At 39.5% G+C, this 21,015-nt stretch overlaps 1 protein-coding gene across 1 annotated transcript; it reads right to left on the minus strand.

Annotated features, from left to right (window-relative positions):
* Positions 1-11,055: 11,055 nt before the first annotated feature.
* On the minus strand, positions 11,056-17,707 carry slc16a5b (solute carrier family 16 member 5b). Its single transcript, XM_056452822.1, is given in 8 exon segments — positions 11,056-11,928; positions 11,930-12,018; positions 16,721-16,886; positions 16,888-16,932; positions 16,934-17,182; positions 17,184-17,513; positions 17,515-17,582; positions 17,671-17,707. Coding segments are annotated over 8 exon segments (1,152 nt in total). The 3' UTR covers positions 11,056-11,760.
* Between the last annotated feature and the right edge of the window lie 3,308 nt (positions 17,708-21,015).

A 21,015-nucleotide genomic window follows, 5' to 3' on the forward strand; every position in this document is an offset into this window, starting at 1 on the left:
GCAGATATTTTGACTGAACAGATTGCCAAGAAAATGTTTTGCATAGCATGGAAACATCAGCTACCTTTAATATCACTCTTTTATGAGTTCTCAGTTATAGCAGAGCTGGATGCACACCAGTCTCCATCTTACACTTTTTTTTTTTTTTTTTTTCGGGGGGGAGGAAGGTATGCAGAAGGTTTGCATGTTATGTTTCCGACATCTAATTTCTGTATGTAGCACTTTGCACTTCAACAATTCACAGTTGCAAAGTGTTTAACCGTCTGTAGATTTCAGCTGTGGCATCAAACCATATCAACCACAACTACAAACACTGTTTCACTCGTGTACCCGCTTTAACCGTAAATCCGTCTCTGTGCAATGTGAGCGTCGCCACAGAACTCATCTGTGCTCGTATGAAACCTCATCCCTATCCCACGTGCCTCTGGATCTGCTGGTGAGTTGAGATTCACTGTTATTATTTATTATTGGAACAGAAGCCAACTCCTGTTCATCACAGTGTTTGAGTTAAGTTCGTTTACCGCCAAAAGTCTAGTATAGGAGCACTTGTTTAGTGTTGAGTTCCCCCTTTGAGTCTTCTATTCAGTTGTCATGCACTTTGTGGCTATTTTTGTTATATCTCATGTATATAGATTATAAACGCAGCAGTCTGTAGATGCTCAACTGGGCTGATGTGCTGTTTAATTTATTTCAGAAGCTTTATGGCATGTTTTGACACAGGGAGTGAATTTTACATACCGTGCATTGGTTTAAAAAGAATATATCAGATGTACAATTGTCTAATGTGCAAATAAATAAAGGGAAAGAACAAGTTTCCAGCTTTGGGTTTTTTAACTCTCAGTGACTGTGTGTATGATTCAGTGTTTTCCATCAATATCTTGTTATAGATTGACTCATCTTGCCAGTGAGTTTCTCATCATATTATGATGACAATGTGGTATTGGTCTTTACTGATAATAATTGTGTGGTCTGACATTATGAATCATAGAGCTTTGATTAGGTTTTAAAAACATGTGTGAACTTCTGAATCACTTAAACAGACAGCCTACAAAAATATGGCAAATGTATCTTAACATTGGCTATGTTTACATGGACATCAGTAATCGAATTATTTGCTTTAATATAATGAAGACAGTAAGATTAAGGTGTTTACATGAGTTGCTTTTTGAATGTTCCTTTCATGATCCCGTTTTACATGTTATAGCGCATAATTCGATTAACGTCATTGCGTCACCGCGCTATTCGCAATTTCCTCCTACGTTCATGTAATTCAGGTGTTTAATTTTTAATTTGTCGATTTTTAACTGCAGTTTGGCACCTTCACTTTCATTCGGGAACATTTCATGCATGCCCCCCTGTGACAAACGAGATATTAGATGTGACCATGAACTGCTGGAAGAGTGTTGTTTTAATGGAAGTTCATTACCGCATGCTGAATGGAAGAAAAAAAACCTCAGCATTCATGATGCAGGTGTCTGTGGTCTTCAATGGCTCAGTTGGTGCAAAGAGTGTCAAACAGCGTGTGTGTGGAATATCCTGTCGCAAAACGCGGCGAAAAGTCCTACATGACGGTTATAGTTCGATTAAGGTGTTTACATGTCTGTACTGCACTTCAATAATGCGGCTCTAAAGTCGGCATACTCCACATGTCTTCGATTTCTCTTTAGTTCGATTATGACCTTAATCAGACAAAATTAATCAGAAATCGCTGTTTACATGGTAGACTCTTAATCAGAGTATTGTATTAATCGCATTTAAATCGAATTATTGTTGTCCATGTAAACGTACTTAATGTTGAGATATGGATGAGATTTGTATAATTCTCCAAGCATGAACATGATCTGATTCTTGATGTTGGTGTTTCTAAAGTGTTTAAAGCCTGACTTAAAAAGCCAAACTGTACAAACACAGGTTCTATATCCACCATTTTTGAAAACAAAACCTCGCCGTAATCAGAGATGAAATTAATCTGCCACATGAGTTTTAGGAATTCACACTTACCTGATGATTGATTATGAACTTGTTTAGCATGCTGTTACCTGGAGAGACCCCTGAGCTCATAGATCCCTCCCTCCCGTTGCAAGGCGAGAGGGGAGTTTGAGCTCAGGTAGATCTCGAGAACTCTCCTGCTGTAGTACTAATGACCAGATAGTGATTGCTCTTAAGAGATAAATACTTACTAGGAGCATGTCTATGGTGTCGATTTGGATAAGTCAATTGACTTAGTTGTATGTTTTTGGATGTGGGGAGGAACCCGGGGGAAACCCACATGAGCACGGGGAGGTACTTGTAACACTGCACACAGAGCTGTCAGCTGGCTTGGTAAGGACTAGAACCAGGGACGTTGCTTTTGCTGTGTGCCAACAGTGCTAACCACTGGGGCCATCGTGTCACCCATCTAGAGAGGAGGAGTAGGGGTGGAAGGGGGGATCTTCAAAATGAAGATGGCTATTATATGGAACCTAGGGTATTTATAGTGGCTTAGGAATCGTCTGATTGGTGAATCATAAATTGGAAAAGCGGGACCCGCCACAAGCAATCATAAGCACGTGATCCTCTCGAAATTAGTTTAGTAAGGAACTTCATTAATCAGATTACTGCTTGATGGTTTAATATAATTTTGTTAGTTCTCAATTTCTCTTTGCCTTAACACCGAGCAAACAGAGAAGCTAACATGAAAAAAGCAAAGCATTCTGTTCACCACAATGACGGTTTCTGACAAAAGGTTGTTTAATGATCCTCTGCTGAGATTTTGAGAGGGTTTTATATCTGATTATTTCATGTAAGGCTATGACTGAGGGTCAGTTGTAGTTCTGTGTGTCTCTTGTAACAGCAGGAGTCATCATAAAGCTAATTAAGGAATTAACTCTAACTTCAACACTTGCTACTGTGTTGTTTTTATTACACCTTGAATTGTTTTTTTTTTTCCAACACTGGAGAGTGTTAATTAAATGTGGGTTTTGCTGTGAGTTTAGCACACGGCAGTCTAAAATCGAGCTGAGAATTCACGAGTTCACACCCACACAAAGAAAACAGATCAAAATAAGCATATTTGGCGTGCTCTCCAGGGAGAGGGCTCTAAGGCCGGAAGGACATTTGAGTTTGGGGGCATTCTCTCCATTAAGAGAGACTAAGAGGAATAGAAGCTCAGCATCTAACATGATCCCAAGAACGCTCCCTCTCCCTGTGCTTAAAATGGATCTGGTTATTAAAGGTGTGGGGAAGGAATGCAAAGTCGATGAGATGACTAAGGTAGGATGATCTTGGTATTTTATGGGATTTCACTTGGATTCTGATTAGATGATTGGCTTGTGTGATTGCTCATTGTGTTTACCATGGGCCAATCCCAATTCTACCCCTACAGCTCTTACCTTACCCCTACCCCCTCGTTGTGCGCGTTCTCGTCAAGGGGTAGGGGGGTCACAATTCTCTTTAGCTTGAAGGCGTGGGGCTAAGGGGAAGGGGTGAGTAGCCCTTCGAACGAAGATTTTTCAGGACAACACTCTAAACCAAGGTGGTAAGAAACTTCCCCAGAATACTCCAGCAACAACAACAGTATAGCTGAACCCGGAAGTAAGGAGATCCTCAAATTAGTATCTTTTGTCATTATTATGAATTTTTACAACAAACAAGCATATGTTTAATATTCATAACCGCGTTTATCTGTACCATCCTGCTTAAAAAGAAAAAATGCTAAAATAAAAACCGCTAAATTTCATTTATTTTACCGCTAAATTTCAACTCTATAATCCATAATAATAACTCCTGTAGAGCAGTCCCAACATTCTGACACTCGAATACCCTGTCAGAAAAGTCGCGATGGTCTGATCTCATATCAAGCAAGAGATCGCGATGACATATGATGACGTGTGCAGGCGCTGTAGTGCTGTCCCATTTCTTAGGGGTAAATTTGAAAGCCCTTCCCCTTCGCCATGTTTTAAGGGCCAAGGGATAGGGGTACAAAAGTAGAATTGGGATTGGGCCCATCTGTGTGCGCTTCTCCCATAAATAGTAAAACAAAAAAACTGACTAGTGCCAAATAGACATGAATTTTTTTCATATACATTCCTAAATGCATTGAGCTGCTGCTATGTGATTGGCTGATTAGAAATTTGTGTTAACGAGCAGTTGGACGGGTGTACTAATAAAGTGGCCCGTGAGTGTATATATTTAATGATGTCTCTCTCTCTCTCTCTCTCTCTTTCTCTCCGCTCTCTTTCTCTTCTCTCCTCTCTCTCTGTATATGATAATAATAATAATTAAAATATCAACATACATCAATATTATCAATATATAACAATATTATTCAATATATCACATTAATATTCAATATATTATTCATACAAATCTATACAAAATAATAATAGGTCAGAATAACTGTACATTTAACAAGCAAACATATAGGATTAAAACAGTAATAATAATCAATTTATTTAGTGTGTGTGTGTGTGTTGGTGCCTGTGTGTGTGTGGTGTGTTGTCTGTGTTGTGTGTGGCAGGGCGCATACCACTGATGTTTTTATTGGTCGCTTGTGACAGCATTAATGTATTGCGCCTCTAGAAGGATACAGTCATCTCTCTCTCCTCTCTCTCTCTTCTCTCTCTCTCTCTCTCTCTCTCTCTCTCTCTCTCTCTCTCTCTCTCTCTCTCTCTCTCTCTCTCTCTCTCTCTCTCTCTCTCTCTCTCTCTCTCTCTCTCTCTCTTCTCCCTCTCTCTCTCTCTCTCTCTCTCTCTCTCTCTCTCTCTCTCTCTCTCCTCTCTCTCTCTTCCTCTCTCTCTCTCTCTTCTCTCTCTCTATATATATATAATGAGCTCAGACTTCAAAAGATGTCATCTCTTGAACCTTGCACCCTTCCGGAATCATTTAGTCCACATGGCTGTTCAAAGTGGCCAGTTTTGAGCACTTTGGATTGGAACGACATTTCAATCTGATTGTTTTTCAGAGGCCAAAATATTCTGTTAGAAAGCGCTGTCTCTTTAATAAGATAAAGCTTTTGCTAATTACCACCAAACTGATTTTAATGAAAGATATGATGTAGTTACAGTACAAATGTAGTTCTTTCTGCAAACATGTAAAAGGAGCCAGATTACTCAATTTATGTTGTGGTCCATTAACCTCAAAACATTTATTTTGAACTTTTACTGATCACATGATCTGCATGAAGAGTCCAGGATATGAGTTTGATAAAGAACTATACCCTTGTCTTTTGTTTATTTGCTTATCATTCTCTGATGTGATGTTTAAATCAGTGTAACCTTGATTCATTTGAGCAAGGCGGTTTTTATTTCTCTAAAGAGTTGCTGTTTTTACACAATCGGCAAAAAAGAAATGATTAAAATTAAAACTGACAGACAAAGAATGCATAACTGTCTTTAATACATACAAACATCTAAATAAGTTGCTGATCTTAAAAAGCAGTATCTAGACAAAACAAAAACACAATCATTTTATAATCCCTGACATTTATCATTTAAGCCATCTACAAATAATAAGGAATTTATTGCACTAGGCTGCTTTACACAGTTTCTGTATTCAACAATCATTTGTTCCCTGAATGATTATTGTTATTCTCTGAATTTTAAACGACAGTAATATGAACATCAATTACAGCTGGCCCTTTGGTTAGTAACCCTTTAAACACAAAAACAATGTTTATTTTATTCTCTTGGATGATTTGAAGACTGTAAAATATCAATCCATTTAATAGAGCACTGCAAACATGAGATTTTTCAGACTGATCTCACAAGGAAACGTAAGTATTTTACGTTTTGTCAGTTTAGTGGCTAATTCGAGTTCAGTCGTACAAAATGTACGATTTTAAAAAGGAGGCGTGGCACCAAACCCCACCCCTAACCCCAACTGTCATGGGTGTGATGAGCAAATCGTACTGATTTGTACAAATTAGATTGTACGAATTGATACGAATTAACCGCTCTAAATCAAAAGTTACGAATTGCCGTGAGATTGCGTTGGATATTTACATAATAATAATAATAATAATAATAATAATAAACATACTACTACTATGAAGAGGAAAATAAGAAGACATTGATTATTAATATTTATAGAGGGTTTTTATTTTATTAAGATAAGTAACGGATATTTGCTGGATTTGTTTTTTCTAATCTGCCTTGAGCGATTTTGGAAAGAAATAAAGAAGACATGAGAGATACTGAAAAATTCATTTAATAATCTGTATGAATTCCGAATTCACTGGACTGTCTTTATAAATGGACTTTAGAATCAATGACTCAAATGAATCCTTCAGGAACAAAAACAATGCAGTTTTGCAGTTTAAGGTTATTTTCATTGCAAAGAAATTGTCTAAATATGAACACTTAGTAAATTTAATTCCAGTTTGTGAAAGTCAAGTGAGCCTTGTCTTTTATGAGGTTACCCATTACTTCTACTACTGAACAATATAACATCTATACAGTATAAATATTTTTAAAAGTACAGGGATATATTTATGCTGACCTAACTTGAATCTTAGGACATCCTAATAGACTTCATATTGCAGTCCATGCTTTACAACTCATGTACTTAAGCATACCTTGGGTTGTTTTTGCAAGTAGAGTGACACCCCGGTTTCAATTTCAACTCACACATTTTTTAAAGGTGCAGTATGTAGGTTTGACACCCAGTGGTTGATCCAGGTACTGCACGCCTTGTTCAAAACGCAAGCAAGCACAGGTTGCCAGATTGATGACATCAACAGACGTGTGCTTAACTATCGAGCCTAAAGACTGATTTAAACCGTGTTCTAAATAAAGCAACGGCACGTGATAGAAGGAATATTTTCCATATTAAATGGAGTTTTGTGTCTAACCAACACCTGAAATCTATATTTTAGAAACAGCTTCTATTCTGCAGCTAAACGGCACGGAAAACGGACAATGATCACCTCAGGTAAACCTCACGTGCTTTATCCGTGTTAAATGCTAATAACGTTAAGTTTGAATGTCATTTTCACATGACATTAGCTACATTTTCACCCCACCTATTTTTATGCACATTTTGAATATGCGCATAAAAAAATCAGTTGATGGAAACGCCCGAGATGCGCATATAAACATATTTGCATAACTAAGTAGTGATAACATTTTATTTGATAAAAATTTAGCATAAACTACAACGGAAACACTTTTACTGAGCGATTCCAGTATGCGCATTTAAAAAGGTCATGTGATTTTGTTATAAGAGATCATGTGATGATAAAAAATGTGGAATGGATAAACTAGCAGGCTGAGCACACTGTATAAACATCTGAAAAGTGTTTTGGTCATTCTAAATGCCTAACCATTTCCGTATAGTGTTATTATATTATTGATGACCTCCAGAATCAAGAGATCTGTGCTCTGCATTCTCACGCCTTCAAACGCCCACTGCGCGTTCATTTATTAAATTAAGAAATACTTCACGCCAGCTTCTCTTACACAGGACTTACAATTTTACGTTGACATTTGGCGCAGTAATCAGGAAGTGATGATTTTGTTTGTTATGACTGATTGTTTGGAAACGCATGTCTTTTTGTGATAATCCAGTTTTGCTCATAAAGTAAATTCGCATTTTTGGGTGGAAACAGCTATTTATTGCCACTACAGAAAGCAGCAGCAGCTACTTTACTCAGATCTTAAAATAAATATAAATGTTTTGAAATTAAACTTTAGAACTGTGACATTAATAATGTTAAAGAGGTTTAATATGTATTAATTAGATTAAAAACCTACCCATTCGTTGGAGTGCAGTGAGTGCACTATTCTGTTGCTCGAATGGCTGTATTTAAATTTCTGTCATGTTTCGTCTGTTGCAAACAGCCAAATTGCTCGTCACTGCAAATCTAGTCTTATAGCGTGTTGTTATTACACAGAGTTACGATGTAACCTGCTCAGCTAATGTTTGTATTATTGATAATTTGCTAATTAATAACCACTTCATGTGGAACAGATTCATGGATGCATGAATCTGCATCTCATTTTGGAGTCTGCTACTGTCCACCGGAGGCTGCATGTTGGTCTCAGACACATACTTTGAGAGCCTTTCTGACTGAATGAATGAAAGATGCTGTTTTCCACCAAGGCTAACCTGGCATTGGATGGGTTAAATGATCAAAACAAAGACAGATGTCCTGCATGTAATGCACATTTTCAAAGCAGAATATCTGACTTCAGCATTGTTTTTCAGATAAACTTGGCATGTTATCTTCAAACATATTATGGTATTTTTTTTGCTTCAGAAGAGTCAAAACCTTACATACAGCACCTTTAAAACAACATATCAACAAGCCCTGCTCACCTTAATGTTGCTAACTCCAAATTCCAGAGATTCTTTATACATTTTGAACACAAAAGGAACACCTCTCGATGAGGAGTATTCAAATGGACAGATATACACTAGCGCAGTTTCCAAAACCCTGTTCCTGGAGACTCGCCAACAATACATATTTTGGATGTCTCCTTATCTGACCATTAACTTCTGATTTTGAAGTCTTCTCTTTTGTTCTGGTGAGTTGATTCAGGTGATCTTGAAAATATGTACTGTTGGTGTGCCTTTAGGAACAGGGTTGGGAAACACTGTACTGCACTTTACTGTACTAAAAAACCACTAGTGCAAATCACAGCTTTCATGACTTCCACGTTATATTCTTGTTATTAATATGCTCTCAAACCGTTTCATTCCACCACACATTTGATAAGATAAAGATGTGCTGCTATCAGTTTGAATACCCTTTAAAGGGCCTTGGGGTTATTTCGCCATAACAGAGGCCTATAGGACCTTGGAAACGTTTAGTGCAGTCAGATAATGTTACATGTTCATGGAAACTTTCCTGGATGATAAAAAATTGTGTGAGGGAATTTGGATCCCTGAAATGGGTTTTTACAGAGTGGGATGCCTGCAGTTTACAGATGACAAATCAAAATGAAGCTTTGAAATCCTTCGGGATCAACACTGAGTACGTTTACATGGACACCAATAATTCGATTTTAACGCGATTAAGACAATACTCTGTTTAAGAGTCTATATGTAAACAGCGATTTCTGATTAATTTAGTCTGATTAAGGTCATAATTGAACTAAAGAGGAATCGAATAAAGACATGTGGAGTATGCCGATTTTAGTGGCATTATTGAAGTGCAGTACTGTAAACACAATCAAACTTACCGTCATGTAGGACTTTTTGACGACAGGATAATCCACACACACTCTTTGCACCTACCGAGTCAGTGCAGACCACAGACAACTGCATCGTGAAATGCGGAGGTTTTTTTTCTTCTATTCAGCATGCGGTATGAACTTCCATTGAAAACAACACTCTTCCAGCAGTTTCAATAAACGCAAACTGTCTTAGTTTATTAAAGGCTTTATGATAATTTATAAGCGTCAAAGAAGCTAAATTGGCCGTAGTGTATGTGTGTGAATGAGTGTGTATGGGTGTTTCCCAGTGATGGTTTGCAGCTTGAAGGGCATTTGCTGCTTAATACATATGCTGGATAAGTTAGCGGTTCATTCCACTGTGGCGACCCCAGATTAATAAAGGGACTAAGCCGAAAAGAAAATGAATGAATTACGAATGAATGAGCGTCAAAAGTGTGGATCTGTTCGGCAAAATATTGACTGTGTGTCACTGCTTTAGTTATATCGTTCTAGTCATTTTGGTTGCAATGTCCACTGTGCTGAGCGAGAGCGATTCTGTTCCTGTTTAACTGAACAGTCACATCATTAGCCGCGTTTCCACTATCGCGCCTAAAGCGTGCGAGCCAGGGAGAGCCAAGGCCAGTCGTGTTTCCACTATCACTTCCGGGGCGTAATCGGGCCAAAGCAGGGCTTCCTTGGGGCCAGCGTCCGGCCTTTTTCGGGCCGCCGAATACCTTGGGCCAAGGAGGGCCAACTGGGGCTTCGGGGCGGGGTTACGTACAAAGGCGGAGTTTTCCTGTCAGGTAAAGAGGAGACAAGATGCTTTTTCCCTTACATTTGTTTTGCTATCGCGCTTGATCAACTCACTAAGAAGAAGAAAAAATGGATAGCAGACAGTACTGGTCAGTTGAGGACACCAGGGCTCTTCTGAACATTTGGGCCAAGGAAACAAACAGTAAAAAAGCAATCGCTTCGGTGTTCTCCATCTTCCAGCTCTCGTAGTGATGCCAGGTTGTGTTTGTGGTTATAATTTGAGTTTTTTGTTCCCGCTGAAGTGGGGGTTGTGTGACGGGTTGTGTGACGTTTGATTCAGAGGACGTTCTGGGGGCGGTGTTTGCGTGACGCGCTGCGAGCAACTAGCCCGACAGTGGAAACGCGGCATGATTTCGGCCTCATTTCTCAACCTCCCGGGCTATTGGCCCGGCCTGGCCCGATTAAGCCCTGGCTCGCACTGGCCCGATAGTGGAAATGCGGCTATGATGATGTAAGCGTGCTCAGGTTCGGTAGGCAAAATGCAGTGTGAGTGCAGGCCAACATGGGAGAGGGGAGGGGGGGGACAATCGCACATCGGCATGGTTCAAGGCAACTTACTGTGTGTGCCCGAACTTCCTGCAGATTGCAGTTGCAAATCTGATCAAAAACACAGCTTCTGTAATTATCAAGGTCGTTGAGGGTTGAGGATATCTGCCTTTGAACAAATGTATACTACCTTGTTGATGTTTTAGACTAGGGGTGACCAGTCTTCTTTCTGGAGAGCTGCCTTCCTGCAGATTTCAGTTGCAACCCTGATCAAACACACCTGCCTGTAATTATCAAGCGCTGTTTAGGTCCTCATTAATTAGTTCAGGTGTGTTTGATCAGGATTTGGTGCTGAACTCTGCAGAAAGGTAGAAATCTCAACCCAGGCTCATTCTGAAAACGTACCTAAATATAAATTTCTGGAGAACGGCAATACGTCCCAGGAGTTAACCAATAGTGTTGTTAAAACACCAACTGACCCGCCCACCCACTTCCCTAAACCCAACAGACAGTGTTTTCAAAAGCAATCCAGAAAAGCCATTGCCTGATTTTTACTACGTTTTCAGATTTTACCACATTCTTACCCTGTTATTTACTTGTTTATTTTATTTTTTGGCTTCTGTGTTTTTGTCTTACCTGCTTTCTGGAACCGTTTCTCACCAGACTCAACCCCGTCATTTTGGTTAACTCCTCTCTGCGTCTCAAGTCCACTGATGTACATGGCGAGCTAACTGGACAAACTGGTAACAGCAGGGAAAGCCGTTCATACAGAGGTAAGCGGTCAGCTGGTAAGTGCAAAAAGGAACGGCATCATACCACCCTGTAGCATACGTTTTAAAGACAAAATGCAGCCACACGTACTTCTGGCTACATAATTTGCCACCTCCAGAAATAAAGGGCTATGTTTTCACAATGAGTCTATGTTGAGGAATCTCCTGTTACAGTGTTGAGCACCCCTGATTAAGATATTAAATAGTCTCATTTGAATTTTGGCGAATAGAATTAAATGGTCCTCTCAGGATAAAGCACCCCACACTGTTTTAATGTTTGGTAACATATACAGAATCGACCCAAAATCTTTTAACATTTCTCAAAGCCGCTGAAAACTAAAGAGATCCTAATACTGCTCCCTGTGGAGCTGATACTCGAACCCAATTGGCTTTTGAGTGGGGGGACTTATTGAAATTACTGTAGATGTTAAATATCGCACACCTCTACTTCGTGTACCCTATGTAATCTAAATTTGACTCATCACCAGTAAGAAGAGGATGGGGAAAGACAAAAAATGAATGAAATAGTTACATCAGGTTGTGTTTTGGCAGGACAATCATACATCAGTCTCTATATCTCTGGTGTTCTTACTGTGTAAAGGCACTGGACTGTATTCACAGTCTACGGTCATTTTAAGGCTTGGCTTCAGTGAATGAGGGTCTTGATGAGCAGAGGAACTCTTGACCTGCTCTCTGTTTCTTCGTCTGTCCAGCCAGTAGAAGGAAAGGCATGATGAAGAGACCAGCCGTGGAGCCTGTTATGCTGCAGGCGAAGAACACATAGATGTATTGGCCAGTGCTGTCCACCAGGATTCCTGGAAATCCAACAAAACAAAAACTTCAATGTAGAATAGATGACATCTCATTTTCTTGTTGCAATAATTGCTGAAGCTTTATCCCTTTAACAGCCCCATCAAGAAAAAAAAGGTTTGGATTGCATTTCTTAATCTAATGTTAACTCAATGCATTTTTTTTCAACACGTCCCATAATTTTTTAAGTATCAACCCTACCAAATGACAGATGTGCGGTTTATGGTTAAAGTTCTGGAATTAATACATGTACTATGAAAAAAAAAACTGAAAAATATGAAGCGTAAGACCAATTATATTTAAAAAATAATCAAAATAAAACATTTTTCAATACAAAATCATCCTTATTTTTTAAAGTATACCAAAAAACTATTTCAGATTCTTATTAAACATGTTTCTTCTTCTTTGTTTTTTACAATAAAACCAAAATCAAGTGTAGTAGTGCAACAGGTTTATGTTTGTTTGATTTTTTTTTTTTTTTGTAAACCAACAATGCTGTGTAGTGCGAACCATTATTTACAACAGCCATTCTATAAATGACTTTTGACTAATGACTATTTAACACAGTCAAAATATGGTCCACCATTTGATAGGAGCAGGCAGTTTAAAGGGTATTTATGGTAATGTATCCTGATATTAGCCTAAGGGGTACTTTTAACGTATAATAACACAAAGATTTCTACATTTTTATGTATTGCTTTATTATACATGTTCAGGAGTAAACAAATGTTTCAAGCATATGGACCTGTAAAAGGATTGTAAAGTACAAACAGGTAACAACGCTTTACAATAAGCGCCCCATTTCAGAAAGGAGGGTAAGTGAAAACTCAGAGTTTGTTAACCCTGAAATGAGAGAAACTCTGGGTTTTCCATTCAAAATGGCAGGTTTGTCAAACTCAAGAAGCAATGGTAAGTCAAGCCTGTTTCTGAAAGAGAGGTAACTTTTACTCTGTGACAGTTACCGTGCGTACTGCGTTAACCTAACCTGGTCAGGAGCAGGTTTCTGTCGGTCTCCTCCCCTTTTTTAAAGATGAAGCAGTATTTCTTGCTTTAGCCCTTTGCTTTAGCCTAGGCTATTGATTGTTCGTGCACTGTCTTGTTATATTATGTGAAGGAAGGATTGTGCAGGCGCGTGCTGGTTTAAGTCCAGCTGTAACTGGCGCATGGCCGAGACAGCGCTTCAGTTATGAGTCCATTCAGCATGACTCCGCCTATCCCCAGCATCTGTTACTACATGTACAAGTTAATCAATGATGAGGACTGTTTGAATTTTATTTTTTGTTCTATGACGAGCTGGTTTGCCTAGCTTTGACTTGACGGTCTCTCGTGGTAGTAATTAAGGGACTGTCCTGAGAAAACTGAGACAATCTGATCACCCATCTGATGATGTTTCCCATGTATAGCACAAATTAATTCTTCAGCCAATCAAGGTCCCCCTTCTTCCATGGGCCCTGGGGTCAGCCCCACCTAGCCCTTACGTTACATCGGACTTGATTGTGTGGATAAGAATAGATGAGACTGAAGAGTTTTGAGGTGGGAGGAGGGATGCCAGAAAATTGCATTATCTGCTTGTGCTCCTCCCGAACATATTCATTTCTCCGCATTAAGTTCTACGCTAATGCCGCGGTCACACTAGAGTTTGAGCTTGCAACATTATGTCGTATGGCACTGGAAAAGGGATGGGATTAAACAAGATGATTAGCGAGTGAGCAATTGGTCCATGTTTTAAAATTTCTGTACAGAGAGATCATGTTTTGATTTTCGATTGGTTCTCACACAGTCATGTGATGCGATTTTGCTAGTCAGAGTTCACCAAGCTTGAACTTTGCAAAGTTGTAAACTGCAAACTTGTTGCATGAGCTTGCGTTTCCAGTTTGCTGCATACGCGTGCGTTTGAATGGAAGCCTATGGGAGAAAAGTGCAGTGACCATGGCTTAAACCTAACCCTAATGCTAATGAATGTTGTGTTTGCACCTAGAGCCTGCTGTTGTGCTCTGCTGGCAATCACTTCACCGAATGATCCTCATCAGCACCTCTGTGAGAGCAGACACTGATGTGTGCCTTGACATTTTAGGTTTCCTTGGAAATAGTAACTGGAAGAGGATTCCTAGAGCTCAATGTTCTGGAGCCTGCCAATGACCTGATGATCATTATGTAGGCTCACAATCACCGCATCAGACAGACATTTATCCACTTTATTCTTATTTCAAGGCCTTGAACCCTGCTATTGAGGACCCACTATCCTGCAGGAGTTCAACTCCAACCCCAATTAACATACCTGAAGCAGCTGATCAAGGGTTGTATGATCATTAGTTATACACGTGTGCTGCAGAAAGTGGGTCTACATCAGAAATGAGCATAGGCTCTGATTGGTCAGCTGACTCGGTGGGTCCGATTTCATGACCATGGGCCTGCAATATAAAGCTGGATTAGCTGGCAGCCAGTTCAGTTTAAGTTTAGTTTGCACCTACTTAGGTTTTGGGTAACATAAAGGCAGCTTGACTTTAATCCGTCTTTGTTGACATGGGATTATAATAGCAGCAGTGCTGAGATGAGCTACCTTCATGGTACCTAAACCAGAATTGGTTACACAATGATATAGTTAACTGGTTTATCCAGCTACTCTGGCTTCATAGATAGGCCCAGGCTGTCAAGTGTTTTCTGGATAGCTATTTCCTTCATTCATCTGTCTACATGAATGAGGAAATCAGACTATATCCTACTTACCATATTCACAATTAAATAATAATATCTTATGGCCCGTTTCCACTGAGAGGTACAGTACGGTACGAGCGGTACAGGTTACCTTAATCAAGCTGCATTTCCCCTGCCAAATGGGTACCCTTTTGGTGTGGCGTGGTATACGACAGAAAGTTTCAGACGATGTAATTTTTTATCGAGGGAAAGCACAGTTAACCCGCAAGGGTCGTTCACATATCATATGAGAAGCTCTTCTCACAAACAGATGCTTTATCACATTAATATTGTGTATAAATGTTTTATTACTAACCTTTCTATCAACATGATATGAATATAACTGCAGATCAATGATAGCCTACTGTACATCTGCAATTGTATTAAATAACTAAATAAATGCAACATATATGAACACACACAGACCCTTATTACTCCGATATGTTACCAATTACAGAAAAACTACACACAGCAATCACATTTAGTCCTTATTGGGGTTAAAAACAACACGAAATATAGCCTACAGTCAGAGCAATCGTCTTATCTTTGTTTAATCTTCACCCCGACATGTAACCTCTTGTTATAAAGTAATTCCGTCATTCCTGTTCATAATAGTCCAAAGGTGATGATAATAATTAAACATGGCAGTTGGTTCATGTTTTAGGTTGCAGAAGCATCATTGCTTCACTCTCACGTTCGTCTCTTTCTGAGAGGAGTCGGATATCAGAGCACTTCACTGAACACGAGCATGTTATTATCATCAGCTCAAAAGTTCATTATTTCAAATAAAGACGCTGGAGAAAACGAAACAACCAGGACAGAGCAGATTTTGTCATCTTGGCTTTATGGCTGTTCATCAAGACGACGACAAGGTTTGTTTGAGCTCGAGTCGACTATGGCTTGTTATTATATGTATATATTATTACGGTGTTAATGCCTCGACTGTGTTTTAAAAATAGTGCTTCCTTTGTTTTTATTCTCCTGCTTTTGCAAGTGGCGTATCTCTTGTAAACACAATAGCATTCAGCTGCGCGTCTAGCTCCACCTTATGGTACCTCTGGGCCTGTTAGTACCCTTCCAAAAGGGTGACCAAAACATGGTACGGTTCGCTTTTAGGTACCCTTTGACAGTTTAAACGACCATAAAAAGCGTACCGAACCATACCGTACCGTACTACTCAGTGTAAATGGGCCATTAAAGAGACAGTTTACCCCAAAATTAAACTTGTGTCTATTTGGAAGGCTGGATTAAATTGCTTGATATAGTTTTAGTCTGATCTCTTTACAAACTTGCAAACTGTTTTAACTGAAATATACTATATTTTTCAAAATGTGTTAGCACCCCTTCCAACTCAATGATTTTAGGTGTAGTTTTTCAGGGGCTGAACTTGACCAACATGTTCCAACATGAAGCTCCAAAAAGACATGAATGAGCAAGTTTGGTGTGGAGAAACATGACTGGCCTGCACAGAGTCCAGACCCTCAACCCAATAGAACACCTTTTGGGATGGTTTAGAACAGGCATGGGCAAACTCGATCTTCGAGGGCAGTGTCCCTGCAGAGTTTTGCTCCAACACTAATCAAAGACACCTGAACACCCTAATTAGTGTCTTCAAGATCACTAGAAAGCTACAAGCAGGTGTGTTTGATTAGAGTTGGAGCAAAACTATGCAGGGACACCGGCCCTCCAGGATCGAGTTTGCCCATCCCTGGTTTAGAACTAAGACTGCAAGCAGGTTCTTCTTGTTATAAACAAATGTACTCCTGGAAGAATGGTCAAAATCCATAAACACACTCTTAAGCCTTGTGGAAAGAATTAAAGCTTTGTTGGACCAACTCAATATTACATCCTCGTATTAGGATTGTGTCATTAAGGTTCATGTGCATGTAATGTCCCAATATAATGTGTTTTATTAGTGTTCTGAAAATGTACAAATTTGATCAATGGTTGCAAACAACATGATGCTAATATTTGCTAATAAATATAACTTTACACAACAAGAAACTACCTTACCTGCTAATGGTGGTCCAAGCAGTAGCATGATGCTCTCCATAATGCTGATGAGGCCTAGCGCAGATGGGAAGCGGCTCATCTCCACCGTGTCCATCAGTACAGTGAACAACAAAGAGCCAACGAGGCTCATGGAAACCCCAAACAATATAACATACACCAGCAGCAGAACTAGGAAACTTTGTCCCAATCCCACAGACACAGTTGCTCAACCCCATTGATCACCACAGCTATTGCAAACAGGTAGGCGAATTTATGGCTTCCTCTGAAACGAGGGAGCCCAAAAACAAGTGCTGTTGCGGGTCGAACTGTGATGTTTATCAATCCCAGAATGGCCATCAGGAGAGCTGCTTGGTCTTGTTCCATACCATATGCAGTGGCATAAGGAACCAGATAAACTAGAGGCACCACGAAACCCAGCATCATCCAGGACACCCCAAGAGCATAGGCACAGAAGTATGGGTTTACTGCACAGCAGGTCGAAAGCCATGTGTCGGCGTAGGAAAGTCATAATGGTGGAGAGAGTTGCCCGCAGCCGACCTTTTAGACCCTGATGAACGGAAAGGCAATTCGTTTTGAGGTGGTGATTGTCCGTCTCTTTGGTTCTGGCTTCCTTTTTTGGTTTGGCTGCAAGGGGGCGCATCACTGCCCCACAAACACAGCAGTTCAACAGAACTCCTCCGAGCACCAGAAAACTGCCCCGCCAACCAAAGCTGCTGAGCAGATAGTTGGCCAGCAATGGTAGGATGCTGAGACCCAGTGCGGTACCAGTGGAAGACAAGGCATTGGCGAACGCCCCTGCGACGCACAAAGTAGTGGCCCACCATGGTGATCGATGGCTGGAAACACAAAGAGAATCCCATTCCTGAGAGGGAAAGATGAGAATTTATTCCATGTGGCCTGCTGAGCAACAAAATCAGTGTTTGTCAGAAGATAATGTACTGTACACAAACCTGTGATAATGCCAGCGGTGATATATAGCTCTACCATTGTCTGTGCAAATGAACTGGCTGCCATTCCCAGTCCGCTAAGGACCCCGCCAATAATTATAGTTGCACGGCAACCACAGCGCTCCACAAGAACACTACATATGGGGCCTACAGAAAAAAAAAACAATGGCATTGTAATGTGGACAATAATGAACATGGTTGGTCACAAATACACTGTCATGATGTTCACACACAATAGATGCATTTGACTTACAAATGATCCTGTTTAAGGGATGCAGGCGATGACGAACGACACTCCCCACCCCCCACAAAACATAAAAATAGCTATTAGATTATGGGATAAAGCACTTTATCTGAAAATCAAAGTCCAGTTTCAATCAAAGCTTTGGGAGAAAGTTTTGAATTTGATTATGGAAGAGGCTCACTTTTCCATGCAGATATACTTCTCAACTTTACATGAGATGGAAGCTTTTGAACTTGCAAATATTACATAAGGGACTCTATAATATTTAATCAAAAATAATAACAGCAATAATTCATACACTACGGTCAGTACATTCATTTTAAACGTTTTATTTTTTACTAAAAGAATGGTAGATGTAGATGACCAATTAAATATAAACAAATGGAAGCACAGTGTGAATTCAAGACATTGTTGGAATTCACATTTTGTGTGTTCAGTGTTTTTTGTGTGTGTTTGTGTGTTCAGTTTGATTCTATTAGACAAAATGTGGAGTGGTGGAAAAAATAGGGCTGGTGGAAAAAAATATTTTAGCGTGGATTTATACCTGGCCGAATTGCACTGTAGGTGGAGAACGGGTCTTCAAAACCTACTTTGAAATTACCGCATCAAATGTGACGTGCTAACATGGATGCAGTTCACTAGAGTAAATCTGATTAATGTTAGCTCTACATCTAACTATCAGGCACCTGTAGAGTTTATGCCTTCAAGTAAAACACATACAAATAAAACTGACCGGGTGCTTTGACAAAAAAGTGCCCTTCTGAATCAAATCAGCAGGATGCCCTTCTAGATCTTACACTTACTTCAAAGACACAACAGACTATGTTTACATGGACATCTGTAATCTAGTTATTTGCCTTAATAGACAATAATATAATTAGGATGTTTACATGAAGTGCTTTCATTTAAGAGTTTCCTGTAATTTTGAGTGACTTTAACTGCAGTTTGGCAGTTTCACATTTGCTCATGAACATTTCATTCATGCCCCTGTGACAAACTGGTGTATTAGATGCAAATAAGGGGTAAGGCCTGGTGAGAGTGTTAAGGAATTTAATAACACATGCCGAACGGAAACAAAAACTTCTGCATTTCGTGATGTGTGTGTGCGCGCAGGCCACACAAGCAAGCTGCTTGTGTGGATCTTGTCGGAAAATATGGCGAAAAGTCCTACATGACGGTAAGTTTGATTGCGGTGTTTACTTCAATAATGCCACTGATATATGCATACTCCACGTCTTAATTCCATTTCTGTTTGGGAGAAGCAGTGTGTGATGCATTTTGGAAACAGGAGATAAGCACCTGGTCTAATGCGCCACCTGGCTTGAGAAACCCGCTCTCAAAGACTTACTTTTAATCATTATTTGGGTAGCACACATACTGTAAATGCCTTCGGCAGAATTCAAACGAGCCATTTTAATCTAGATTAATTCCAAGATTACAGTGAGATTAATCTAGATTTAAAAAATTATCTATGCCCACCTATTGTGTATATATATGTATATATATATATATATATATATATATATATATATATATATATATATATATATATATATATTTTTTTTTTTTTTTATAAACTAAACTGACTTACGACAGTGGTAGAATGCATGTTATATGCAACTATACTATATGTATACGACATATAATGCATAACATATGATGGGTAGACACGTGTATGCGACATTATAAGAGTAGTACACTACACTACCTGACTAACGTCTTGTCATCGATCCCAGTTGTATAAGTAGCAAATAATAACTGAATGAAGCATCTGTTGAACTGCATCCCAATCATCGCAAATACTGCAGAAACCTATTGGAACCTGCATGGACCCAAGATTCTCACAGAAATCAGTCAAGTTTGGTTTAGGAAAAATCATGGTTTGGGGTTACATTCAGTATGGGGGCATAAGAGAGATCTGCAGATTGGATGGCAACATCAACAGCCTGAAGTATCAAGACATTTGTGCTGCTCATTACATTACAAACCACAGGAGAGGGCAAGTTCTTCAACAGGATAGTATGGTTCCTAATACTTCAACCTTAAGGTGCTCAAGGATTGGCCAGCCCAATCACTAGACATAAACATTGTTGAGCATGTCTGGGGCAAGATGGAGGAAACATTGAAGATGAATCTAAAGAATCTTGATGAACTCTGGGAGTCCTGCTAGAAGGCTTTCTTTGCCATTCCAGATGACTTTATTAAAGGTGCAGTAGGTGATTGTCTTCAGAAACATTTTTTGTTGTGCTGGTTCTCTTCACATTCCGATAGTAAATGTAAAGTAAATGATCTAAATGTATTTATATATATTTTTATATTCTGGGTAAGGCATAAGACTAAAAGGTTTGTCCAATTAAAAATTGTCGGGCTGACAAATAACTCAGTAACTCAAACTGTCAACAAATTTAAATGTGTATTTCTGCACAGATAGATACGTCATCTGTGTGTACACGTGAAGCATGACCACCTAAAAGCTGACAGAGAGACAAACTCTGCATCAAACTGAAAGACTTCTTTCTGAAAGACCAACGTAGTCTTATATAAGATTTTTGAAAGGGCTTCTGCCAAAAATGCAGAATCATACCACATGCAGTTATGCAGTTCAAAACCACGATCAGAAGGGTGACACCATGGCTGCGTCTGAACCCGCCTACTATTCAGTAGGTACCGCATTTGAATTTAAACATACTCAGCCGTTAGAAAATTACGTTCTATACAGTATGAATGTAAGAAGTATGAATGGAATTCGGACATACTACATCCGCCATTTTGTCATGGTCACATAACCTACCAGTTGCGTTGTTTCACTCCCATTCATGAATTCTCTCGCAGGGCATCATGGGATAGCGCAGCTTCATAGAATTCAAAATCAGTATGCGAGAAGTACCCGGGTGACATACTACTTCCGGCGAGAGTCTGAAGTAGTATGTCACCCGGGTACTTCTCGCATACTGATTTTCGAATTCTATAAATTCGGAAATACTACTCGGCTTGCATACTGATTTTAGCGTACTGTATAGTATGGAAATATGTGATTTCGGACACAGCCCATGGCTGAAGTATTACTTTTAGACAGGTATGTTTTAAAACTATTTTAGTCATGC

This window comes from Danio aesculapii, chromosome 3, assembly GCF_903798145.1.
Source record: "Danio aesculapii chromosome 3, fDanAes4.1, whole genome shotgun sequence".
Lineage (NCBI taxonomy): Eukaryota > Metazoa > Chordata > Actinopteri > Cypriniformes > Danionidae > Danio > Danio aesculapii.